Below are 25316 nucleotides of genomic sequence, written 5' to 3' on the forward strand. Positions count from 1 at the left end.
AAAAAAACGAAAAAGGAGCCGTTTTCACATTTTTCTACTTTCAATATTAAATCAAAAAACGAATGATCGAATGATACACGGATTGTTGTGCTTTCTGAATTGTTATTTTGTTTTTTAGACTTGCATTTGCGTTTGTAATTATAGAAATCGAATATTCAAGCTGTTTATTCATTTTTCTACCCCTGAACAAAAAATGAAAAATTAAGCTGAATTCTTGTTTTTAATTTCTTGGGGGAAAAAAACGAAAAAGGAGCTGTTTTCTAATTTTTCTACTTTCAATATTAAATAAAAAAACGAGTGACCGAATGATACACGGATTAAAGTGCCCTAATTACCAAACCAAACCAAATGTGGGCTGTTCAAGAACGATAACTTAAGATAACTATAGTGTTCACACCAGCGCATAATAACATTCTGTTTATTGAAAGTGCGCATTGCATTTCTTATTGTCTGCCACTTCAAATGATCTAACACTTTAAAGGTGACATATCATGAAAATCTGACTTTTCCAGGTGTTAAGTGCTTTAATCAGGTCCCCGGTGCATCTACCAACCAAGGAAACATGAAAAAGATTAACCCAGTAACTTTGTTTTGGTAAGCCTTTTTCTGCAAGCGTCTGAAAAAAACGAGTGTGTCTGATTTCGCTCCCCTAGTGACGTTGCAAAGGGATCTCATTATAATATTACCGCCTTTAATCTGTAAGTTTCCACACATGGCGCTGTCATTTTGATTTCGCAAGCGACAACGGTGTACCAGCTCTAATGCCATGGCAAAAGTTTGAGCAAAACATGCTAACTGTTCTGTCTTTGGCTGCACAGACGAGCATAGAACACTATTTAGAGTCCCAGCCTCAGAGGAGACAACAGAGCAGTGGATTTATTGATTTATTTACTGTATATTGCTGCTGCCACACAGATCTAAAATAAACAAGCGATTTATTTCCCAGCTGTTTACCTTCACAGACATAACCGACTGTTTGTTGTAACTCGTGTGTTTTAACGTAAACTTGTGTGTGAATGAGAACTTAGTTTAGTACTCACATGCTGTGACAGCCGCTTTCTGTCCGTGTGCTTTGGATATGTGCGCTCAGAAAACTGTATATCAGAGGTTTAAACTAATATGGTTAAAAAAACGCATGATTTCAGCGCAATAAACACGATAATCAGAACCAAAACAGATGTTTTTAGCAGGTACAAGCTGTAATGGCACAGCTCTATTCTGGAAAAGGGGGCGGGGAGCAGCAGCAGCTCATTTGCATTTAAAGAGACAGGCCCGAAAAACAGCGTGTTTTTGCTTCCACTCAAAATAGGCATTTTCAAAATTATATAATAAATGATATGTGGGGTATTTTGAGCTGAAACTTCACAGACACTTTCTGGGGAAACCTGAGACTTATATTACATATTGCAAAAAGGGGCATAATATGTCTCCTTTAAAGCAGGACGGATTCTGATTGGCTGTCAATAAAACAAAATCATTCTGAAAGTGATTCCAATTATATTTCTCTGTGTCGTTATCGCTATAGTTGTGTTGTTGACTCTCCCAGAAAACACAGAATGTTCCCCTAAAGTTCTCATTTATTATCTGTTGGTTCTTTTTTTGTTTTGTTTTGCTCTAGCTCTTTAAAGTAGGATGGATTCTGATTGACTGTCAATGAAAAACATGTTCTGAAAGTGATTTCATTAATATTGTTCCTTTGAGCCATTATCATTGTAGTTGTGGAGTTCTTTTAAATTCAGAACTATTAAAATATATATATATTTTTTTTTTATCATTATAGTTATTGTCCTTGGTGTGAATACACCTTTTCACTCTGAGTGAACATTTTGGTTCTCCTCATCAGAGGCAGGTAAACAAAATCAGAATTCAACCTATTTATGGTTTAAAGTCATTATGTCAACATGGAGAGAGTATGAAAGATTGGTCATTTCATGTCTCTTATATTAAAGATGGGGATGAAACCGAAGATGACAGGAAGCAGATAACACAATTAGCTGAGCAGCTAGGTGGGAAGAGAAAATTGCCTGTAGCCTTAACAACATAGACTATCATTAATTATACCTAAAAGGAATTTAACTACCAATTGCTTTTTAAAGACATTCTTATTGCTCCTACTAACTAAATGCCCAGCAAAGTAGGTGCTTTTTGGAGGGATAAGCATTTAGTCATATGATAAATCAAACTGCGGGCTTCTTAGGGGTTTCAGCCCTACAAAGAGGCAGAGAGCTTTACTGACACCAAGAGGCCATTACACAGATGTCCCCTCGTAACCCTCAACCATCTTCTATAGTATGTCTCACCCTGTAACTGCTGAAGTAACTGTGGAGCTTTATCAAGAGAGATGCAGTACTTCATGGTTCACAAGAGTCTGGTGTAGCAATGCTGCACTCTATCTGTAAAAAGATGCGGAATCTTGCGATAAAACTAATGTAGATTATGTAAAGTAATAAAACGTGTGTATTAACACAGCTGAGTTGCATTTTTTAAATAGTGAACATTTCTGTCTTCAAGAATCTTGCAGAAATGCTGTTGGGGGATTTTTGTGATGTGTTTTTTACCTTAGTGTTTGGCGTCCCCTGCTGGATATTTACAAGATTTGTATAAAGACATGATAATGATCTATGAAATAATGATGGTTAGATTAATACACATTCTGTGTCATTTAAATCCTCAATAAACGGTTATGTTCCTATAAAAATATCATAAACACATTTAAGTTGGGTAGAATGCTAGGGTTATTCACATATATTAGAGAGAAGACATAAAAGGGAAATTATTATCAAGATAGGCTGCATAAAAGTCAAGTAATGTAAGGCCTTTATACAAACAGTTTTGTTGTATTGTTTTAATCAACACATTGTGTACTATTTCAGCTGCCTGATTATAGGAAGATCAACTTGAAAAGTTCCACTGGAAATGACAATTACTGAGGAAGTCCTTCGTCAATCGACTGAGTAGAACTGTCTAAATCAGCGCATGCGCAATTCATCCTCAGCCTGCCTCCGTAAGGGTGTCGATTCTCAAGCTGGAACATTGGAGGAAAAAATATACTGTATTTTACCTACAGAACAGCCGAAAAACAAACGGATGTGCATCAGAAAACGAAACGACTACCGCCCTCCAGATCATTTTAATGCCAAGATTGTAAGTATTGTCATCGTTAGCGTTTTCCAACAGCATAAGCGTTGAGTTTGCCAGTGGATGGTGGGTTCTTTCCCGTTTTTTCCCCCCCCGAAGAATGGGGTCGTCCTCCGTAAATCCCAATCTTCTGTTTCTGCATTTGTCTTTTGTACAGTCTAATGGGCAGGAACTCACTTCTATGGCTTGGTGAGAACGATGCTTTCCTAGAAATAGAGAGCTTGAATGTCTTCGAGATAGACTTAATCGCTTATTCGCAGTCGATGAGGCAATACCGCTTATTTTCACGTCTCTGTTACTGGTCGTTTCGCTTCATCAGGATGGGATAGATATGTGGTTGGAAAGCTAGACTGAGTTGGCATCTGCTGTAAGATGTATTTTGTGAGCCCCATGCAGCAGTCGTGCTCCGGGAGCGATGTGTTTTCAGTGTACAGTTATTACAGGAAGACCGAGTGCGCCCGGTGTGTGTGTGTGTGTGTCACGGGCATTAGGGTTTTTTTTTTCATCAAATAATAATAATAATATATATTTTTTTAAATATTTATTTATTTCATATGACATAGCCTATTTCGGTTTTAAATCGCTATCCGTTAAGCAGTATGGGCTGTTTTTTGATGATTTGGGGTATTTCGGTGCAACGGAGAGTGAAAGCTGATGCACGGATTATAGCGTTGTATGAGGGGGATATTTTCAAATCAAACATCTAGGAAGTGGGGGGGGATAAAGCTCTGGTTATCATCTGTCACTGCCTTTGATTTATGCGTTTCTAGTAAATAACCGCGTATTTTAGGTAAGCAATTAGAATAAAACCCGAACGCCTTATTTGTGTGTATTCGCGTGTCGTTTTCATTTCGAAAGATGTTTTTTTCCCCCTTTAGCTGGCTGTGTAGTAAAGCGCGTTCGCGATGCACGCGGGGGACCTTCGGTGAATGAATTCTGTGTGCGCGTACTCGTCGCCGCGTTCGGGAGGGAGGGGGGTGAGGGGGCGGGGCCCGCTGTGTCGCGTGGCGGCGTAGAGCTTTGAACGCGTTCGCGCGTGTCGCTGCGGAAACGGAGGGGAGACACAGCGCTCGGGCAGCTCTGACGTCAGAGAGAGAGAGAATTCCCGAGGTTAAGAGATATTTATGTCCAATCAGTGACTACACGTGAACTTTTGGTTTCTCTGAGGAAGACAAGCCTGGATTGTTTTTTGTTGACCGCATGTCTGATACTTGACGAAATCTTAGTGTAAGTATGTAGCCTTCTTAGTTTGTGGTGACAACAATGAGGTCTATATTTAGCTGAAAGAATGACATGTTTTTAAACACTAAGCAAGCTTCCACGTGGGCATGCCTGTCAAACTCCACTGCTTTGATATCTTCAGCATCTCTGCTGCACCAGGAATGAGATTCAGTGAACTTACTTCATTTGTTCCACAAAGTCACACTCTTTAATTCACAGAGAGCATTGTGTTTGCATTGTCTATCTTGTAGCGGTTCATTTGGCATGAATTAAAACAGACTGTTGTCTCCTGAAAATGTGAGCAGAGATAGAGTGCCCATGGCCAGTACCTTTGCTTCTCTGAGGAAAACATGTCATGTCAGGGAATTAAAGCCTTGAAAAAAAAACACTAAAGAGATTATTATTATTATTATTATTATTATTATTATTATTAGTGCTTTAAGAACAAACAAAAAAATAGTTTCCTGTGCTGATGCAAGTTTAAGCAAGATAATTGGACAGGCTTGCTTTATATATATATATATATATAATCAGCATACTTTTATACAGAGTTATGTTACAGCCATGAAACATTATTTGCTACTTGTTAAGTATTGCAAGAAGTATTAGGGGATGGGACATGCTCATTCTAGAGAGCATTTGATTGGCCGAAAATCTGTGTAGGGCAGGGTGAGTCATGTAAACTATAGCAATATTTTATTTACAGTGTAAAAAACTATTTTTCAAAGTTGTAAAAAGGAGTAAGTTTTACAAGAAAATACTATTTCAGTTTTTCTCTATTTAAAAAAATCAAGTTTAATTCTGTGTGGTACTTGCCATTTTTTTTCTAGTGAATTTACATTTACTAAATGTGTGTGTGTGTGTGTATTCTTAAAAAAAAAGTTTGACCTCCGTGTTTAATCAAAACTTCATAATCTACTGATTTAAAAAATAAAAATAAAAAAAATAAAAAATAAGAAAGATTTCTTTCTGTAGTCATATTAGCCTATTTGTCCAATCATTTCATCCATTAAACCCAGTCCCTGCAAACTCACATTCATCTGCCTCCACTTTAGAGTGCAACACCCACATCTCAAATTCCAATCAACAACTGATGCACAGAGCCAAGTCCCTACCAAAGAAAAGATCTGTTGCTACTTCCATTTCATTGCGATTTCAAAAGATTCTGCTCATAAGAGTCATTTGAATCGGACTACTCTTGTCATGTAGTTGTAAAGAACAACTAAATAGAAAGACACATTTTCTTAACTTTATTTCATTTTATCAACTTTTAAAAGTGCACATATCGATGGCTTCAGAGTTTATAGACATCGAGTGAAAGCCACTAAACTAAAGTTTGATTTCATGGGATTGTTGCACTTTTCTTTTCAGTGGGGGTAATGCTTCTGACTCATTTTTATTTGCAAGGATGTGTAATGTAGACAGGAAATCATGCTATGTTTCTGTTTACTCACAAGTACATATTGAGTACTTTGGTATTTAGTTTATCTCTGGATTGAAAATACATGTCCAAATATAGTTAGACATCTGTTAGTTTAGTATAATTTTACAGTTACTGACCTCTAAAGACAGATTTTAATTATCAAAAAATTTGCATTGTTTTTGCATATTTGCATATTTTTGCAAAAAACTATGAGTTCCAGTAAGGTTTGCAGAGATAGATATCTTAAACCACATCCTATTGCAAGAAAAAGAAAAAAAAAACTAATTCTGCTGCTGTATAGGCAACAGCAGTTCCTGAATAAACAAAACCAGAGAAAATAGAAAAGCAATGTGACCAGTCACTGGAGCAGAATCCTGAATAAATGATTCCCTTATTCAAGGCCTTCAGGGTTGTGTAGGGTTCATAAGGGGCCAGTCGTCCTCTCTGAAGCCCTAATTCAATCAGAACACCGTTTAGCAAACACAGCTCCTTTTAAAACAAAACTGAGTCGCAATTGCGAGTTGCAAATGTGCCATTTTTACATTACATACAAGAAGCTAAAGTTAAACAGCTGACGTTATGTTACTGTAGCTTTTGTGAGTTGCTATTGCTATAGCTTATTGCTTGATCAGACACGTGAAACTGTTATGTATTTATTTATTTTGCAGGTAGTATTAGGGGGCGGGACATTCTCATTCTAGAGAACATTTGATTGGATGAAAATCTGTGTAGTTCAGTCATGACCTGAACATGTTTTCTTTTTGCGTTTCTTTGTGTTGATTTTGAATTCAAATATGATAAAATGTGTTGCTTAGAATAATAAGATAAAAAGATAGTGAACACGTCTTTGCTGGCTGAATGCAAAAACAAACATACAGAGCGCTCTGGCCAGTGTAGTCGATTCGTCAATGAATGACTCTTCTGATGTGTTGAACTTTGTGAATGACGGGTGTGCCAATGCGTTGTAGTTTCAAATTGCACACGAATCACCAGTATTTTTTTGGCTTCTATAGAGAGACCGTTAGATGCATTTTTTTTATTTTATATAAATGTCAGTTAAATGATGAATTAGGTATAGTAAAAGTGTTCGGTATTTTTGACAAGCCTTATGTGTAAAACTGGTTATTGATCAATAAAGATAAAGAGGGAAGGACTGGGTTGTTAAATTGTCAGAACATTGTTAAAGGAACAAATGCTGTCCGGGAACAACCAAGATTGTTTTTCATGATGCAGCTTGTATCATGATGAAACACAATGCCGGTATCATTGCCTGGCAAAACCAAGCCTCGACATGCACATCTTGCTTGTCAAAATAATCCAGAGAGACATTGTATTCACATTATATGCTGGGGTAAAACTTGATGTTGGGAAAGTGACGTCATTTTGCAGAGAAGCCAAAAGAGCATCTGTGAAGCAAACATTCAAATAGTTTAACAGATAAAGACATCTCCTACATCATGCATAGTTTTGTTCATGGTTTTCAAGGATGAGGTCATGTCAAGCAACTTGTGCCTCAAAAGTTTGATTATAGCAAGTGAAAGATGAATGTGGGACAAAATACCATCTAGTTTCATTGGATTTGACCCAGCGGGCACCTATGTGTTGAAAAGACATCATATTACATCAAACATTGGTGTCGAAAATGCAAATCAAACTGACATCAAAAACCTCACGTCCATTTGACATCCACACACTGCTGTTCTTTCGACCACCAAAATAATGACACAAAAGCAATGCAATGAAAGAAAGTTTCTATTCAACAAACTTCAAATAAGTAATACAAATGTAAATTTAAAAAGAAATGCACCTATTCTGACTGTGAACAAAGACCGCAGAATAACAGATGAATAATTACTGACATTAGTCCATATCATGATTTGAATTTGATTAGCTGTGCAGCGCTACTTTCTGATCGTTTAATTCAAAATTGGCCAAATTCTGTGACATTCCGCATTATACAGTGAATTGTGGTTTTATGCCTGGATTCCGTGGTTCCTTCCGTGTTGTCCGAATCGCAGAAATCATATAGGGCTCTAGATATATGGACAGTGTAGCCGGGAAACACGTTTTAACTGCAAAATGGAGTACAACTACCAAGTGAAATAGTGGTGTGCCATGGATTAACCTTACACTCAAACAAGCGGTTGTGTGTCACGCACATTCCAAACTGTGTTGCATGCGTGCTACAGTGGTAAATGTAATGTTTTCCTACCATGTGGTAGAGCCATGCATACACAAAAACTACCAGGAATAGTCATAGCACAAAGTCATATTTTATTGAAACACGATTACTGTAGCCTAAGCGTTAAAAGTTACCCAAGATAACTTGTTTAACATTACATGACATGCACCCACCTGAGAGTGACAGAACGTGAGCTGGACACAAGGTCACGGTTTGTTTTATGATTTTCAATGCTTTTGAAGCAGACCGTCACTACTAGCATAGCGCCATCTACAGGTGTGGTGTTAAACAGCAGAGAAGGCTTTGTCATTGAATGGGCATTAGAAAGGACATGAGTGTGTGGATGTGAAATGGACATCAAGTTTCTGACATCAGTTTGATTTAGATTTTTTTTTTTTACCTGTTTTTTGACGTCAATGTTTGATGTCAATTTCAGTTCTTCTGAACATCATTTGCCCACTGGGACACGTTTCAAAAGGAGATGTGGCAAACCGATGCTGTCCAAGGCCCCAGTTAAGAAAAAATGCTATTTAAACTAGATCAGGCTGACAAAGAATTCATATTATGCAATGAATATCAATCAAACACACAAATCATTGATGTCAATGGGATGTCTATGTGACATCATTTTGACGTCTAAACCATGACATTGATTCGATGTAAACTAAATGTCAAACACATTGGCCTGCAGCATACGTTAAACCAATTTCAGTGTGAGTATTAACTTCATATTTTCACCCAATTACCACAGCAAATTGCTGTCCAAACTGACCTTAAAATTATGTTATAAAGCATCTTGATCAAGTCTTGAGTAACTTTTGATGTCAAATTGATATCAATTGATACCAAGGTGCCTGCTGGGACAGCAACTGTATTTCATGGAAGTTCACTGGTCAGGAAATATGGGAACACTCCAAAGACCTTATTTTGTGTATGTCAAATTAAGCTATGGAAAGCTGTGAGATAATGAGATGAGATTCCAGCAGCAAGTACTTTCTCTGTCCACAATGAATATGTTTCATGAATATCTCCACAATGAATCATGTTTAATATACAGTTATTTACAGTATTGTTTAAAAGTTTGGGGTCATGATTTTCTTTTCTTTAAGAAATTACTTTTATTAAGCAAGGACACATTAAATTCACATTAAAATTGATCAAAATTGAATAAATGTAAAAACATTTATAATGTTAAAAAAAGTTCTTGTGAACTTTCTATTCTTCAAAGAATCCTGAAAAAAATACAGTTTCCACAGAAATAGCAGCAGAAATAAAGCAGCACAGCTGTTTTAAACATTGATATTAATAAGAAATGTTTCTTGAGCAGCAAATCAGCATATTAGAATGATTTCTGAAGGATCATGTGACACTGAAGACTGGAGTACTGATGCTGAAAATTCAGCTTTGCATTACAGGAATACAATTGTAACACATACTCAAATAGAAAACAATTATTTCAAATTGTAATAATATTTCACAATAGTAAATGTGGAGGAGGGATTTGGAACTATGGGAGGCAAGTCTAACCGTGTTGCATTATTGCATCATATTTAGTTAGGACACAGTGTGAAATATTTTTGTAAGTTTGAGTGTTTTGTAAGGTGATTTTTCCATTATTTATTCATTTATATGATAAAATTCCCATGATGGACTGGCCACCCATCCAGAGTGTTTACATGCCTTGAATTTATTTAGTTGAAAATGTTTTTATTTTAATCTCTCCCTTAATAATTAAAAAAACCTAACGTTTCACATTCTGCTACCATATGCTCATTTTAGTAGATGATTAAACTTAACATGCCAGCCTGACTAAATTAGCCTAATTCATAAAACACAAAGTCATAGATTTAATTGTGAACATTTGCTTGATATGACTAATATAAAGTCTGTTTTTCTTTTTCTCCCTCACCGTTCTCTCTCCCTATCTGTGTGTCTGTGTGTGTCTTACTGTTGCCCTGTTTGTGTGTTCCTGTGCATTCCGGCCTGTGCTATATGTGTTTGTGTGTGAAGGAGAGGTCCGCGGCCTGCGGGGGGATGACATGCATGTGTCCAGGCATTTAACATCATTGAGGATTTTAAGACTAGGCTGCCCTCCGCCAAGCCATGATGGACATTCTGGTAACTGGCCTTTTTCTATCATTGCTGTTTGTGTTTGCGGTGTTTTTTTTTTTTGGTGGTTTATTTGCATGTGAGTGGATTGAATGTTTGAGTTTGAATGTTTGAATGATTGAGTGTTTTGATGTGCTTTGTTCATTTTGGTTACTGTGATGTCTTGATAAGATACTGATGAAAACTGTTCAATGAATCCAGGTCCACACAGAATTGCACTCTTTAAAAATAAAGGCTCAAAATGGGGTCGCAGTGATGTCATAGAAGAACCGTTTTGGTTGCCCAAAGAACCTCTCAGTGAACAGTTCTTAAAAGAACCCTTTTTCTTAGTTTGAAGAACATTTCAATAATCTAAAGAACCTTTTTCCAATATAAAGAACCTTTTGTGAAATGGAAAGGTTCCGTGGATGTTAAAGGTTCATACCATAGAAACACAGAGACCAATAAAGAACCTTTGCTTTTAGAGTGGAATTGGAATGCCCATAATTCACAATGTCCCCTTGCTCTCGTGTCGTTTCAAACCTGTATGAACCCTGGAACTTAAAATATATTTTGAGAAAATACAATGGAAGTCAAAGGTCACCAAAATTTGGTTACCAAAATTCTTCAAAATGTCTTATTTTGTGTTCTGCAGAAGAAAACAACGTGAAGGAGAATAAATGATGACAGAATTTTCATTTTTGGGTTAACTATCCTTTTAAAGGGGTCATATGATGCGATTTCAATTTGTGTTACAAGCTGTTCGTGAATAGATAAGATCCCTAAAGTTGCAAAGACTAAAGTCTCAAACCCAAAGAGATATTCTTTATAAAAGTTAAGACTGGTTCACTCCCTCCTAAAACGCCTCATGTCTACGTCACGATGTGGGGAGATTTGCATAACACCGCCCAAATGTTCACACAAAGAAAGAAGGCGTAACTTTATTCTCGCTGTATTCTAAATTCAATTTTATTAATCAAAAGCATGTATAATTAATTGAAATCATGAAACGTACACAATTTAACGACAATTTAAAAACCATACCTCCAACATATTTGATTTATGACAAATGTTGACTTAATTACTATGTAAATACAGCCATTAAATGACTTTTAAATTATGTTGCATATAATGTTAAATAAACAAAGCTATAGACTGTGAAATTAATTATTTCCTGTTTTAAGGTGAGGTCGTATTAACCTTCGTAAAGCGAAATTCCACAGGAGAAATGCAGTTGTTTCAATAGGAATCTGTGTGATCTGGAATTTCTTATGAGGGATGCTGGATGCATGAGGCAAAACAATTTCCCAGATGGATTTCACATCAGATTTGAGTTAGTTAAACTTGAAACATGAGAATTCACCATGCTGAACAACATAAAGCTACTTAGTTTGAAAATGACCTATAAGTTAGTGGGCAATGGACCTGTGACCACACCACATCAATTTTGCTGAAATTGTATAGGTAAAAAAGGTCCATTGTCAGTAGTGTAAGGAAGTGGGAATCGAATTCCTGATGACTTGGTTAGGTGATTAATAGTAGATTATTTTATTTGAGAGACAATTTACCATGCACCGTCGGCTTCATAATTTTGCAGATATTTTACATTCACAGACAGCTATATTACACATTGCATGAAAGGTCGAAATGGCATAATAGGGGCACTTTAATAATGCAAGGTTAATCTCAAAATAAACAAAAGACATACTATACAAGTTAATGTAGCTACTAAAACAGCTAAATAAACTTTAAAAGTTTATCAATGAAGGTTTTGTCTATTGATTACTCCAGCTCAGGGTAGAACGTCTAGGTTGTCATCTAATAATTACGGTAATTGCGACATGGCATGAACGCATGTTAAAGCTTCTGTTGTATTCTATTCAATGACATCTTTATTAGTAGTAATGCGTGTGCTAGCAGCTAACCGTTAAAGATACTCTGTTAAACTTTTAAAATTTGGTTTCATACTGAAAAGTGAACTGACGTCACCCAGTTTGCCCAGTCGATAGTTGGGTGAGTTTGCAGTGTGAGCATTTCTGCTCAGCCTCATGCTGTAACCTCCAAACAAATGTGATAGTTTAGTCATGTGATAGAAAAAAAGAGAAGCTACAAATACAGCTCTGTGTTGCTTGAAATGGCTGTAATGTGTGTTTTCAGTGATTTAAGACCAAAACATAGCCAGTTCTTGGTGGGCCGCTGCTCTGCTGCGGTTGCTCTTCAATAAAACCACTTCCTCTTCTCATTGTTTCTGTGAGGCAGCTCCTTTTATTTTGAACTCTTACTTTCGTAGACCACTAATGCTTTTCTGATTCTTTCACTGTGCTTTGTACATCTTAAGTCCTTGTTTTTGCTTTTAACTAACAAATGTGGAGCAGTTTACTTCTAATGTCACCGGTTAAATAGAATTTTAGTTCTCTTTACATGTTTGCCTCATATATGCGCCCAGACATAAGACACCCTAAAGCTTCAGGACTAGTACAGTTAATGATCGCAAGAATCACATAGTGTATCAGTGATCATGGGATGCCATGTGAGGAGTTCATCCACTATTGAAGGGAAAAGAGGCTGACAGCACTGTTTCTCAATTCCCTTTGGAGTTTCCCAGCAGGAAGTTGAAACACTGTTAGTCTTATTCAGAATTGGTGGATCCGGGAAAGGCTCCTGTAGTCTTAGAGAGCACTTTCTAACGTAATAAAATCAATTTCTTTATTCAGTCGCCAGCTTAGACTTGTTGTAACTGTAACAGTTACAGTTCACATTTGCCCCGTTTTCATCAGCGGTCATGACCTTTTGATCCCCCATAAGCTGCAAGGAGAAGGGGCTGTTGTATTGAGTCACAGAGGAAGCTGGTACATGTTAAGGACTGCAACCACGGGCACAGGATGCTTCTGATTTTTAATACCAGCTTTTGAGGTGGCACATGGTAGCTCAGAAGTCACTCAGGTGTCATGTCAATGTTATTAGCAAACACTGGTATGACAGAAACTTCAGCTTCTCGTCATGTAAACTTGAGTAAATAGCGGAAAGTTGCTCAAACTTTTTTGTTTTTCTAATGTCAAATAAAGCTATTCTGACCTGCTATTCTGATATACCTATTACTCAGTAAGATTTCTTTAAAAGAAATGAACACATTTATTCAGCAAGGATGCATTAATTTGATCAGAAGTGAGAGTAAAGGCATTTATAATCAATTATAAATGATTTCAGATAAATGTTATTTTGTTTCTGTTTACCAAAGAATCATGAAAAAATGTATCATGGTTTCCACAAAAAATATTAAGCAGCACAAGTGTTTTCAGCATTGATGATAATAAGAAATGTTTCTTGAGCAGCAAATCAGCATTTGAATGATTTCTGAAGGATCATGTGACACTGAAGACTGGAGTTGGATAATTTGATAAAGATACCAGAGTGCAGCACTTCCAGCTCAGTCTGCTGCACTTTACTGAGTTTAACTTAATTCCAGAGATTTTCCTTCCAAAATCATGGCAGAAATGTGAAACATGTCTGCAGACTACGTCTGGTCCTGGATAAACCCATATATCAGCAAACCTCCTGATGTTTAGCACTATTTGTGTTTTCTATTCTTAACTGACAATGCTTTTTGTGTATAATACTTGAGAGAAGAATTCTGATTGTCGCTGGAGTTGTTTGCAGCATGCAAACTCCTCTTTTGCTCAAGTCTCCTTTCCTCTCGGTTCCTCAACGTTGTTCTCTTCACCTCACCTCTTGCCTAATCTTTTCTCGTCTTCTCACATCCCATCTGGTCTCCTCTGCTTTGCTATCCTCTCCTTTTTCATCTTTTTTTATTTTCCTCTTGCCTCCTTTCCTTTCCTGTTCCACACACACAAACACACAAATTTATTAGAACCTCCCATAAACTTATTTTAAGTGAGCCTAAATTAAGCTAATTATAATTACTACATCCCTAAAGACATATTTTGACATGTTTGTATTTTAATTTAAGCACTTGACAGTTTTCATCACATTTTGAAGATGTTTTGCTATATTTCTGACATTTTCAGAAATGTGTAACTTCTCAAATCACACATACACTCACACACTTCCTTGGCTAGTCCCGGTCTATCAATGCTCACCGAACAGCAGAAGAGAACGAGATCCAGAGATCTTCATCAAGAGACAAAGACTGCTTGGAAAGCTGAGACAGAAAGGAGAAGTCAGCAGAGGGAGTGATAAGTCACATGATTCATGGCCAGTCTGCCATGGCATCTGGATAAAGTTAGAGGAAAGCAAGATTTAGATCTAAAAGCAGACAGACGCTCATTCTGTTTGTGTGTGTGTGTGTGTGAGGGAGTTTTCCTCTTGTCTTTAATAGCACAGAGAAACTTACTCATATCTCCAGCAGTTTATTTAGTCGCACGTCTTTCTGCAGAGCTCCTCCCAGCTCCATAGACTAAAGATTGACTAAAGATAGATATATTTATATATAAAGCCGAACATCTCTCTCTCCCTCCCTCCCCCTCTGCTGGGTTAAGTTTCTTGCCCTCAGGAGATCCCTGAGTTTCTCACGCTTGATGCCAGGTTGGGGGTGCTCTGTGCTAGTGATCTCAAGCCTGTTGGTTTTGATACTCCTTTTAGAAAACAAACAGCTATGTCTTTTTTAAAAGGGATGGTGGTGGTGTAGTCTAGTGGATCTGGGCTGCTTTCCAAAAAGCTAAAGGTTCCAGTCTTACAAGGATTGATTCACAGTCACCTTGTTGGTGTGCTGTAGTGATCATGCATGAACTTTGTGGGCTATGTTTGGAACAGAATGCTAGTGTACTGAATACTGCACAGTATACACTGTATACTGAGACGTTCTTTTATTTAGTGGAATCATGTGGTCAAGGTTTAGCTAGTTAGCATGACCCTTTTAGCCCCTGCAGCTAGGTTAATGATCGCAAGAATCACATAGTGTATCAGTGATCATGGGATGCCATGTGAGGAGTTCATCCACTATTGAAGGGAAAAGAGGCTGACAGCACTGTTTCTCAATTCCCTTTGGAGTTTCCCAGCAGGAAGTTGAAACACTGTTAGTCTTATTCAGAATTGGTGGATCCGGGAAAGGCTCCTGTAGTCTTAGAGAGCACTTTCTAACGTAATAAAATCAATTTCTTTATTCAGTCGCCAGCTTAGACTTGTTGTAACTGTAACAGTTACAGTTCACATTTGCCCCGTTTTCATCAGCGGTCATGACCTTTTGATCCCCCATAAGCTGCAAGGAGAAGGGGCTGTTGTATTGAGTCACAGAGGAAGCTGGTACATGTTAAGGACTGCAACCACGGGCACAGGATGCTTCTGATTTTTAATACCAGCTTTTGAGGTGGCACATGGTAGCTCAGAAGTCACTCAGGTGTCATGTCAATGTTATTAGCAAACACTGGTATGACAGAAACTTCAGCTTCTCGTCATGTAAACTTGAGTAAATAGCGGAAAGTTGCTCAAACTTTTTTGTTTTTCTAATGTCAAATAAAGCTATTCTGACCTGCTATTCTGATATACCTATTACTCAGTAAGATTTCTTTAAAAGAAATGAACACATTTATTCAGCAAGGATGCATTAATTTGATCAGAAGTGAGAGTAAAGGCATTTATAATCAATTATAAATGATTTCAGATAAATGTTATTTTGTTTCTGTTTACCAAAGAATCATGAAAAAATGTATCATGGTTTCCACAAAAAATATTAAGCAGCACAAGTGTTTTCAGCATTGATGATAATAAGAAATGTTTCTTGAGCAGCAAATCAGCATTTGAATGATTTCTGAAGGATCATGTGACACTGAAGACTGGAGTACTGATGCTGAAAATTCAGTTTTGACATCACAGGAATAAATTACATTTCAAAATATATTAAAATAGAAAATAGTTATTTTAAATTGCAATAATATTTCATAATATTAAAGTTTTTACTGTATTTTTGATCAAATAAATGCAGCCTTGGTGAGCATAATAGACTTCTTAAAAAACAATAGCATTTATTGCCGAATGTTTTAATGGTATTATAATATTATATACAGTATAAGTGAATTACAATGTATTTTTTAAAGTTGTAAACAAAGATTATTGGAGTATGTTTTACAAAAATACAAAAGTAGCCTTTCTACTTCAAAATGTAACATTTAATTCAATGTTATTTGCTATTTATTTTTAATGATTTTTAAAGCTCACTAGCAATTTCTGAGTAAAAATTGTTTCAAAGTAAATCCCAAAGTAAACACCCATTTTGTCAGTGTATTTGCTGAAATGTCCTAATCTACATATTGAGGCTACTGTACATTAAACTGGATGTGTTAGATGAGCAAATAGCTAACTCATTGAGCTGTGTTGAGCCGAGATGTTGGCGTGCATGTTATCTGATGAAGGGGGCATGTGGGATTGTGCACGGATGTTAGCATGAGCGTTAGATGTGGTGTTGTGGACTCATTGTTTGTCAGGACATCCGGTTTGATCTGGTGAGAGGTGAGCATCTAGAAAGAGGAAGAGGTGGTGGCTGACTCATTCCTCCCCCTCTGCTGGGTTAAGTTTCTTGCCCTCAGGAGATCCCTGAGTTTCTCACGCTTGATGCCAGGTTGGGGGTGCTCTGTGCTAGTGATCTCAAGCCTGTTGGTTTTGATACTCCTTTTAGAAAACAACCGGCTATGTCTTTTTTAAAAGGGATGGTGGTGGTGTAGTCTAGTGGATCTGGGCTGCTTTCCAAAAAGCTAAAGGTTCCAGTCTTACAAGGATTGATTCACAGTCACCTTGTTGGTGTGCTGTAGTGATCATGCATGAACTTTGTGGGCTATGTTTGGAACAGAATGCTAGTGTACTGAATACTGCACAGTATACACTGTATACTGAGACGTTCTTTTATTTAGTGGAATCATGTGGTCAAGGTTTAGCTAGTTAGCATGACCCTTTTAGCCCCTGCAGCTAGAGGCTACTGTACCGTGTTATCTGATGAAGGGGGCATGTGGGATTGTGCACGGATGTTAGCATGAGCGTTAGATGTGGTGTTGTGGACTCATTGTTTGTCAGGACATCCGGTTTGATCTGGTGAGAGGTGAGCATCTAGAAAGAGGAAGAGGTGGTGGCTGACTCATTAGATTTCAACCGCTGTGTGCCACTTACAACATCTGAAGAGTTACAACACTTCCTCTCCTATCATGTCTCTTTATCTCTCTGTCTTTTGGGCTCTTCACACTTGAAACTTGTCACTGTAAACTCTGGGTAAACGTAATGCTGGGTTATCCTGTACACTATTTTGTACTGTAAATGTGGAAACCCTAGATTAATGTTTTATTTGCATATTTATGAGGTCAATCATGATGGGCACATTGTATGGAAAAGTGCTAATAAATATTTAACTTGAATATTTAAAGAAATAATTAAGTAATTTAAAAATTAAATTAATATTGATTTAATTTTAATTAATATTTAAATACATATTTAATGTTTAAATCCATGGGCAGTGTGCAAGTTCAATGCAAAGCATTATGGTGCTCTTGATGGTTTTTATAGTTGAGGTCTTCATTTCTCGTGTGACTGTACAAAATGAGCCGAAATTTAAAGTGGGATCTCCTTACAAGGACATCAAACTACAACATAACTCCGGCGAATACTTACTGCAGCTCCTGGTATTAAAAATATCTACTGAACAAATAAACTATTTGTGTGTGATAATACTATACGGCTGTTATTTCACACAAGGTTTTGGCTTTTCAGTGATAGCTGATGATTTAAGAGAGAATGTACTTGTACTCTTAGCTCACAAATCTTTAAGCTGACATAGATTAGTGTGTGTGTGTGTGTGTGTACATACAGTGAGTGAAGTTATGAAAACTTGTTCTCTTTGTTCAACTGGGAGCTTGAGTTTCAGAGCCTGTTAGAACAAGATCAGAGTTAGCAAATGCTCTTCTCTTCTGTGAAATTTTCTAATATTTTCTGTGTAACAAGTAAGACCCAATCTGATTTGCAGGCCTCTTTTTGAGAATCTGTGACCAAATCGACTTCGCCAGAGCTCCAAGTTTGACTCCCTGGAGCTTTATCTGGAGCTTTAAATGCTCATTTTGCCTGACATCGCTTTAATGTGTGTTAAACGCTGCACACACAGCGTTTATTTTATTTTATTTTAGTGTAGTTTAGTTTAGTTTTGTGAATTTCCACTATTACACCTCTCCATTGGCTGAGAACATCGGTTGAGAGGGAATTCCTCTGAAACAGTGTTAGGGCTTTTGCATCAATGAAATAGTTGTCCGACATTTGCCCTCATACCTTTAACCTTTGACCTTCCTTGTACTGGACACCAAATTCCCCCCTAAGGTGCAGCTGTTCTGACTCACACCAAAAGTGCCAGCACTAAGAGTACCACTTTCATGGCAAAGTGAGGTTCCCGTCTCAAATATCAGAAAGTGTGTGTTTTCACTTGTTTTGTATGTAAACTACATATACATGTCTCTGCCTGTTTGAGGAATCATGCCAGCATTGCATTTTAGTGCAAACTGCTGAACGTCATTCAATCAAAACCTCACCAAGCAGTGTAGTGATTACCTACTTTTTTAAGCAGCCTTGGAACTACTGAATATTTCCCATTCATTTAGGCATTTAAAAAAGGTTTAAACCTTAAACCATAAATTAATCACAACAGTACCAATTGAGATGAAAAGGAATGCTGACAGAATACTTTCTCAAGATATATTAGAACTCCTTGAGACTCAGTTACGTCATTTGTTTTAGGCAGACTGCGACTAAAATGGCTGCAAATGTGACAAGAAATAAAAACGTGCAACGAAAATGAATATAAATCAAAATGCTATTTTTTTTATGGAATATTGCACGCAACAACAAACAGCACGAGTCAGAATGTCAAACAAATATGCAAACAAATGACTCTTATGAACTGGTTCTTCTTAATGAATCATTCCAAAAGATTCACAAAACAGCCTCAAACTCACTGAATCAGACTCCGTTTCATTCAGAGCTGTTACAGAGTTCACAACTGATTCCCTGCAAATCATTTTGCTGTTATGTCAGATTCAAATTGAACCGATAGCAGAAATGTGATGCACACTTTAGGTTCATGACTGGCTGTTCATATAACAATGTGTAAACTTGTAACTATGAAGTCATTTAGTTCTTAAATGTTTTATTTTAGGAGTCAGTGGTTTCCTAGTGCTTTGTTGTTGTTGTTGTTGTCTGAAGAAAGTTAGGGGAGGGCGGTCACAGCTTTCTCTTTAACCGTTGTGTAATCATGTGTACATACTGTATGTGTGTGTTTTAGAGCCTGTTTTCATTTGTCTACATTCTGCTTGAATTGCCTGGCGTTATTTAAACAAGCCTCTCTCTCTGACTCGGTCCTCTAGCGTTGATCTGTGTGTGATATTATGAGGGAATAATCACACAGATTAATTCTCAAATGAGCTCTTAATTGCTTTAAGCCCCCGGGCATGAACAGCAGAGCTTTATTCAGTCCTCCAGCACCAGTGCAACGCCACCCAGAGAGACACGTCCCAGCATGCCTCCATTCTGGTTCTCACTTTCAGAGTTTCTGCCTCTGCCATGTGCTTTACAAGGGCCCTGATGACACTGGAGCTCCCAGTGGCCTGTATCACTTTTACACCATATCCTGTCTCTCGCTCACTCTTTTAGCCTCTCCTCTATTTCTCATCTGCAGAAATAGATCTCCTCCAGGTTGTATTTATGTGTTGTATTACTTAATTCAAGTGTTTTTGTTAAACTAGACATTTATGACAAACAGTGATTATTCAACCTAGATTTTTACATTTTATGAAGAAAATGTGAGTGGTGTTGGTCTATGTCGTGCGTAGTAGTTACCAGGGTGTTCTGGGTAGTTGCCTACTGGCCCAACTCAAAAGAGCCCACCTGTTTGTGTCTAAAATATTAACACACAAGAGTGTCCATGATAAAGGGGAAAAAAATGTTTCAAATAAAATGGTTACTTAAGGATTTGAAAAGCTTACACCATTTTCAAAATGTAATGTCTTGTGGTGTAACAATGGAGTAAAAAGTAATAACATTTTCCTTGCACCTTGAATACATGTGAGTGCACATATATTTATTATTATTTCCAAAAACGTTTTAAAATATATTTTTGAAGCTAAAAAGTATTTTTTTTACAAATTTTATGAATTATTATTTCACAAATATCACTAAATTTCTGAGACGCACCACATTACATTTTACATCCTGAATACACGTGAGTGCATACATCTTAATAATTTTTTTAAACATTTTCTAAATATATTTTTAAAGATAAAAAGTATTTTTTGCAAGTATCATGAATTATTATTTCACAAATAGCCTATCAATTATTTGTTGTTTAATCGCACCACATGACATTTTACAACCTGAATACATGAGTTTACACATCATAATGATTAACATACTGTGATGTTTTTTAATATATTTTTCAAGGTAAAACATATTTTTTATGAAAGTCAGGAATATGACATTCACAAATCATAATCATTAGGTTATTGGCGAGTTGCACCACATGACATTTTACAACATGAATTTACCTTGTTTGAGCGTGTCCACTTTCGACCACTTTCAGAGGTACCGAAAATGCATTCAACTGGATTCGTAGTGTAGACGCTCATGTAGTGGAATGCATTGAACAGGCACAAAAGACGTCCTCCTCTTTGCCTACAGACCTAATTCTTAAACTTTTTCTTGTATGCTTCATGCGCCTGAAAAATGTAAAAAGTAAAATATTCTGTTACCATTCCTGATTCTAACACAAATCCACAGCACTCAGTGTAGTGTTGTGACTCGGAACAGAAATGAACCGACTGCTCTCCGTATAGTTTTTCGTTGTCTTCTTTTTTGTTCAAATGTAAATTGTGTGAGCTTATTTCACAATATTTGATCAAAAGATCAAAAAATGCCCATACATACACCAGCCCATAGATCCAAAGAAATCAGAAAAGTTATCAAAAGTGGAAAAAAGAGACTGAAACGGTTTGCATCTGCCTTGTGTACTTGTGATCCAATTGACCAAAACATGTCTTAATACCAGGTTTAAACAGGGCCTCAGTCATAAAAGTCTGCAGGGACTTTTTTTCTTTACATGTTTCTCCATTTTGGTTGGAGCACATGACTAGAAGCGTTTGTGCCCATGTGTGTGAAAAGCCACTGAAAAGAACTGGCATCCAATAACCATAAGGATTTATTTTGCAACATTTGTTGTGATGCCTGCATGTCTCAAGAGAAACCTGGAAGATATCAGCATAAGTTCTTGACTCGCATATACTCGCATTCTCTCTTGCTTTGTGTATTGCACCTTCTCACTGTGGGTCAAATGGGATGGTATTTGGGGTTGCCAAGACTTGACCAAATCCCTCCTAACAGGATTGGAGGGAGGGTTAACAAGATTAGAAAGGACTGAGCTGCCACTACGCCTCAACAGCAGACCAACACACACATTTGTGTCTTCATATTTGGCCGAATCATAAATCAGACCCATAAATACGTAAAGCGTGTTATGGCTTACATGCCATTCATTCTGCAGTGCTTAATGTAGTTTTGTACATTCATGTTGTTTCCCTGTGTAGTCTGTCGAGGAAACTTGTGAGCCTTTGATTGCAGTGAGGAAAAAAAAGAGGAAGAAGAAAAAGACGCAGACTAAACAAAACACAAATATTTACAAGACCTCATTTGAGACTGTCATTGTGCAACTCTAAAAAAGCAAACAGGAGAGGTGTTTAATACAGACAGAATTTCTAGAGAGAAATAAAACACCACGCGTCATGAGAACGAAGGGACGGGGGAGGATTTATCCCTTGTTTGCTTCGACAGTATTTGTGAAGTGTGGAGTGTGTTGTCAAAATTTCTGGCCACCAATGACCCCGGCACAGAAAATAGCTCTCCAGCAAAGAAAAAGAGAGCTGGAGAGGGGAGGATAAATGGGGGTCTGCCAAAAGCTAAAAATACCTCAGGCAGCTGCAGCCATCTTTACAGCGGAGAGAATTTCACGCACGAGGGGGGATGAGGAGAGAAGCTGTGAAAACTTTTGGAAAATCAAATGAAAGTCAGGAAAGGAAAACAGTGGAGTAGGTGTTGAGGGGACGTCTCCTCCTGCCTCTTTTACAGCCCATTGAAGGCTGAGAGAAAAGAAAACAGAAGATATAGTTAATTGTAGCTGCCTGGCAACTTGCTTTCTTTGGTGGACTGATAGAAACAACATGGACACCTTTGTCTAATACCTTAAAGCTGCATTACATTTTTTTTTTTTTTTTTAGGGATACATTGTATATTGGTACCATATTGGTCAATATTAGAATGTGGTATTAGATTTATTTCCTCTGTTTTTAGGATTAGATTACATTTGCCATCCTGTAATGCTCACTTAAAGATAATCTTTAAAAACACTACATTTAACATTATTAATTTTAGCAGATATGTTTTCGTACTGTACATGTTGTGATGCCTAAATTCACTTAGCTTTTCAAAAAAAAATTATAGCTTTCAGTGTTTTATTTTTGTTTAATTAGACAAAATAATGTAGAATTTTCGCCATGAAATGGAAATTTATCCTGTCTATTTTCTAAATACATGGCCATGTTGTTGATCTTATTGTGAACGATTTTAATGTTTCATTCAAATAAATTTGACCTCGTAATTTTTTCCTTCCAATAAAATTTTGTTCTGGTGACATATGCTTAAACCCTGCCCCTTTCTGCCTCCATCCGAACAACAACCATTGGATTGAACTAAGTCCCTGCCCTAATTTTTTTTTCTTAATTTTGATAATCCATTACACTTTGATGTACGTCACTATATGGCAAAAAAAAAAAAAGATATGTTGCTACTTCCTTTTCATTATGATTCTAATAACTACCATTTATCAGTTGTTTGCCAGAATTGAATTATTCAGAATAATATTCAGTTCCTCATAATATTCAGTCACTTATTCGTAACTGCTTTTTGACTGCTTTATACTGACACCTACTGGTGTGGAAGAAGCATTACACACTTAAAAAAAAAATAAAGGTTATTTATTGGCATCGCTGGTTCCATGAAGAATCTTTAACATTCATGGCACCTTTTTTATTTTACAAAACATTCTTTATAGTGGGAAAAGTTTCTTCAGTTTATTAAAATGTTCTTCACACTAAGAAAAAAATATACTTTATGAAGTGTTTTCTGAAAGGTTCCTGAAGGAACCCAAAATTGTTCTTGCAGCCATCCCGAGAGAACGACCGGCCTCAAAACCCCATAAAAGGCTCTGTACTCCCAGTTTTTTATTTCAATAAAGGCAAACTCACAAGGACAGGGACATAGTCCGCCACATTGTACTGCCATTTTGTGTGTAAAGCACTACTTCCCTGTCACCCTCACGCATGCTTCCTCTTGCTGTTTTAACTTGCGTTTCCTCATTAAAGCAAGCAACTTTTCCTCACTTGCAGACAGGCGCTCATTTCCATATAGACACTCAGGGGTTTGTTGTTGGATTTGCCAGAGGCTGTGGAAGTTTCTGAGACTGTGGAGCAGTTGTCCGTCTGTGTGTATGGAAGATTGGATTTTAAAACACTCGACATGCATCTGAATATGACCGTGTACTCTGAAGTTGTCATTAAACAACACAAAAGCCTTTTGTTTTAATGCTGTGTGATTTTCTTTCCCTTCCTCAACACACACATACACACATGTATGTTTGTGTGTCTGCTGTGATGGCATTAGAGATGTTTGGTATGCAGTGGGACAGGGCCTCTCTATTTAGGACAACTGGCCCAAATGTAATTGGAAAATAATTATGGCTTAGGCCTTTTAGCGAATTAAAAATAACCTCTGAATTGAGAAGGTCATTTGGGGGAGGAGAGGAGAATTTAAACACAACACCCCACTCTCTGTTCCACTTTAAAGGAATGTTCCAGGTTCAATACTGGATCATGCTGTCGATTACCACAGAAAATCATTGACTCGTCACTCAGTTTGTAAAAACACAGAGAAGTCACATTTATCGGAATGCCCATTTGTGCCATTTCCGGTCAAACTGTCTTTTTGTCAAGTAGTGATGAAAAGTGTGTGCGTGCGTGCGTGTGTGCATGTGTGATTTTACGTATTTAGCTTGAATTTAGTTTTTTTGTGAGAAATACTGTAGGAGTACATATGATCAAACTTGACAAGGATACATAAAAAAAAAACTTTTGCACATATTAAATACGGGTAGTTGTATTATTTGTATTGTTTTCAAGTTTTTACTTTTATATATTTTAGATATTGATATTTAGAAACGCCTAAAAATCACATCAGCTTCTACAAAATTAACAACAGTCCTAGCTTTTTTGTGAATAAATTTAAATTTTCTTCAAAAAATTTTCTTAGGACATAAATGACAAATGGTCTTATGGACATTTTTGCAAAAAACACATCTTCCAATTGAAAGATTTAAAACGTTGAACCACAAGTGACTTGACTGGGTAAACTCGATGGAAATTATTATATGAAACCTCCTTCACTTTATTTGTAATTCAGTACTTGTGAGGCATCATCCAAATTTTACTCCAATACCGTAAAATGTCATTTATGCCACTGAATGCTGTTAAACTCAATACATCAGTTGAGATATGGTGGGAATTTTCATGACTTCCTGAAAAAAGACTATTCTTCTCTGATGTGCAGTGTGTATAACCACTTTGTAAGTGGACAGATTAATCTAATGGGAGTGAAAAGTGTGTTTCTTTTCTAAAAGTTCACGAACCAAAATTGCCCATACAGTAATTGAAGCATTCTTATACAGTGGTTGGTTTATACATTTGTTTATTTCAGTTACTCTCAGGTCATTCCGGTAAGTTTCTGTTTGCACTTGTGGTGACAAAAATCAAGCTACTCCCATATCGCATGATGGTCTTCTTCTGTTCCCTGCGTCTCTTTAACCTGCTCCAATTCATTATCGCCACTCACCGGCTCCGTGCCCAGACATCTGAAATGTGATTGGTTTGATCAGGTCACATGCTCACTGATATTTTCCAGTCTTCATTCTGATTGGCTGCTTTAGGTGACAGGTTGAGTCTTTGCCCCCTTTAAGGATGGATTGTTAGTGGAAGCTAATATTTGTCTGTTTGTCAGAGGATTATGACCGTGTGGGCTTGCTTAGAGCCAGTGGTTCCCAACCCTGGTCCTGGAGGCACCCCAACACTGCACATTTTGCATGTCTCCTTAATCAACCACACCTGATTCAGGTCATCAGCTCATTAGTAGAGACTCCAAGACCTGAAATTGGTGTGTCAGAGAAAGGAGACATGCAAAATGTGCAGTGTT

General features: G+C 37.1%; 1 protein-coding gene across 3 annotated transcripts in view; it reads left to right on the plus strand.

Moving 5' to 3' along the window:
• Positions 1-2842: 2842 nt before the first annotated feature.
• Positions 2843-25316, plus strand: part of LOC107705684 (regulator of G-protein signaling 17-like) — a 33475-nt gene continuing 11001 nt past the window's right edge. Inside the window, exons 1-2 of one of the 3 annotated variants that reach the window (XM_016509081.1) lie at positions 2843-3144; positions 9975-10082. In XM_016509081.1, coding sequence (XP_016364567.1) covers positions 10068-10082 — 15 coding nt within the window. In that variant the 5' untranslated portion in view covers positions 2843-3144; positions 9975-10067. Of the gene's footprint in view, positions 3145-4265; positions 4366-9974; positions 10083-25316 lie in introns of those variants that run through there. The other 2 variants (XM_016509082.1, XM_016509080.1) reach the window with 2 other exon arrangements.

The sequence above is a fragment of the Sinocyclocheilus rhinocerous genome, unplaced genomic scaffold (genome assembly GCF_001515625.1).
Source record: "Sinocyclocheilus rhinocerous isolate Xijiao unplaced genomic scaffold, SAMN03320098_v1.1 scaffold263, whole genome shotgun sequence".
NCBI lineage: Eukaryota > Metazoa > Chordata > Actinopteri > Cypriniformes > Cyprinidae > Sinocyclocheilus > Sinocyclocheilus rhinocerous.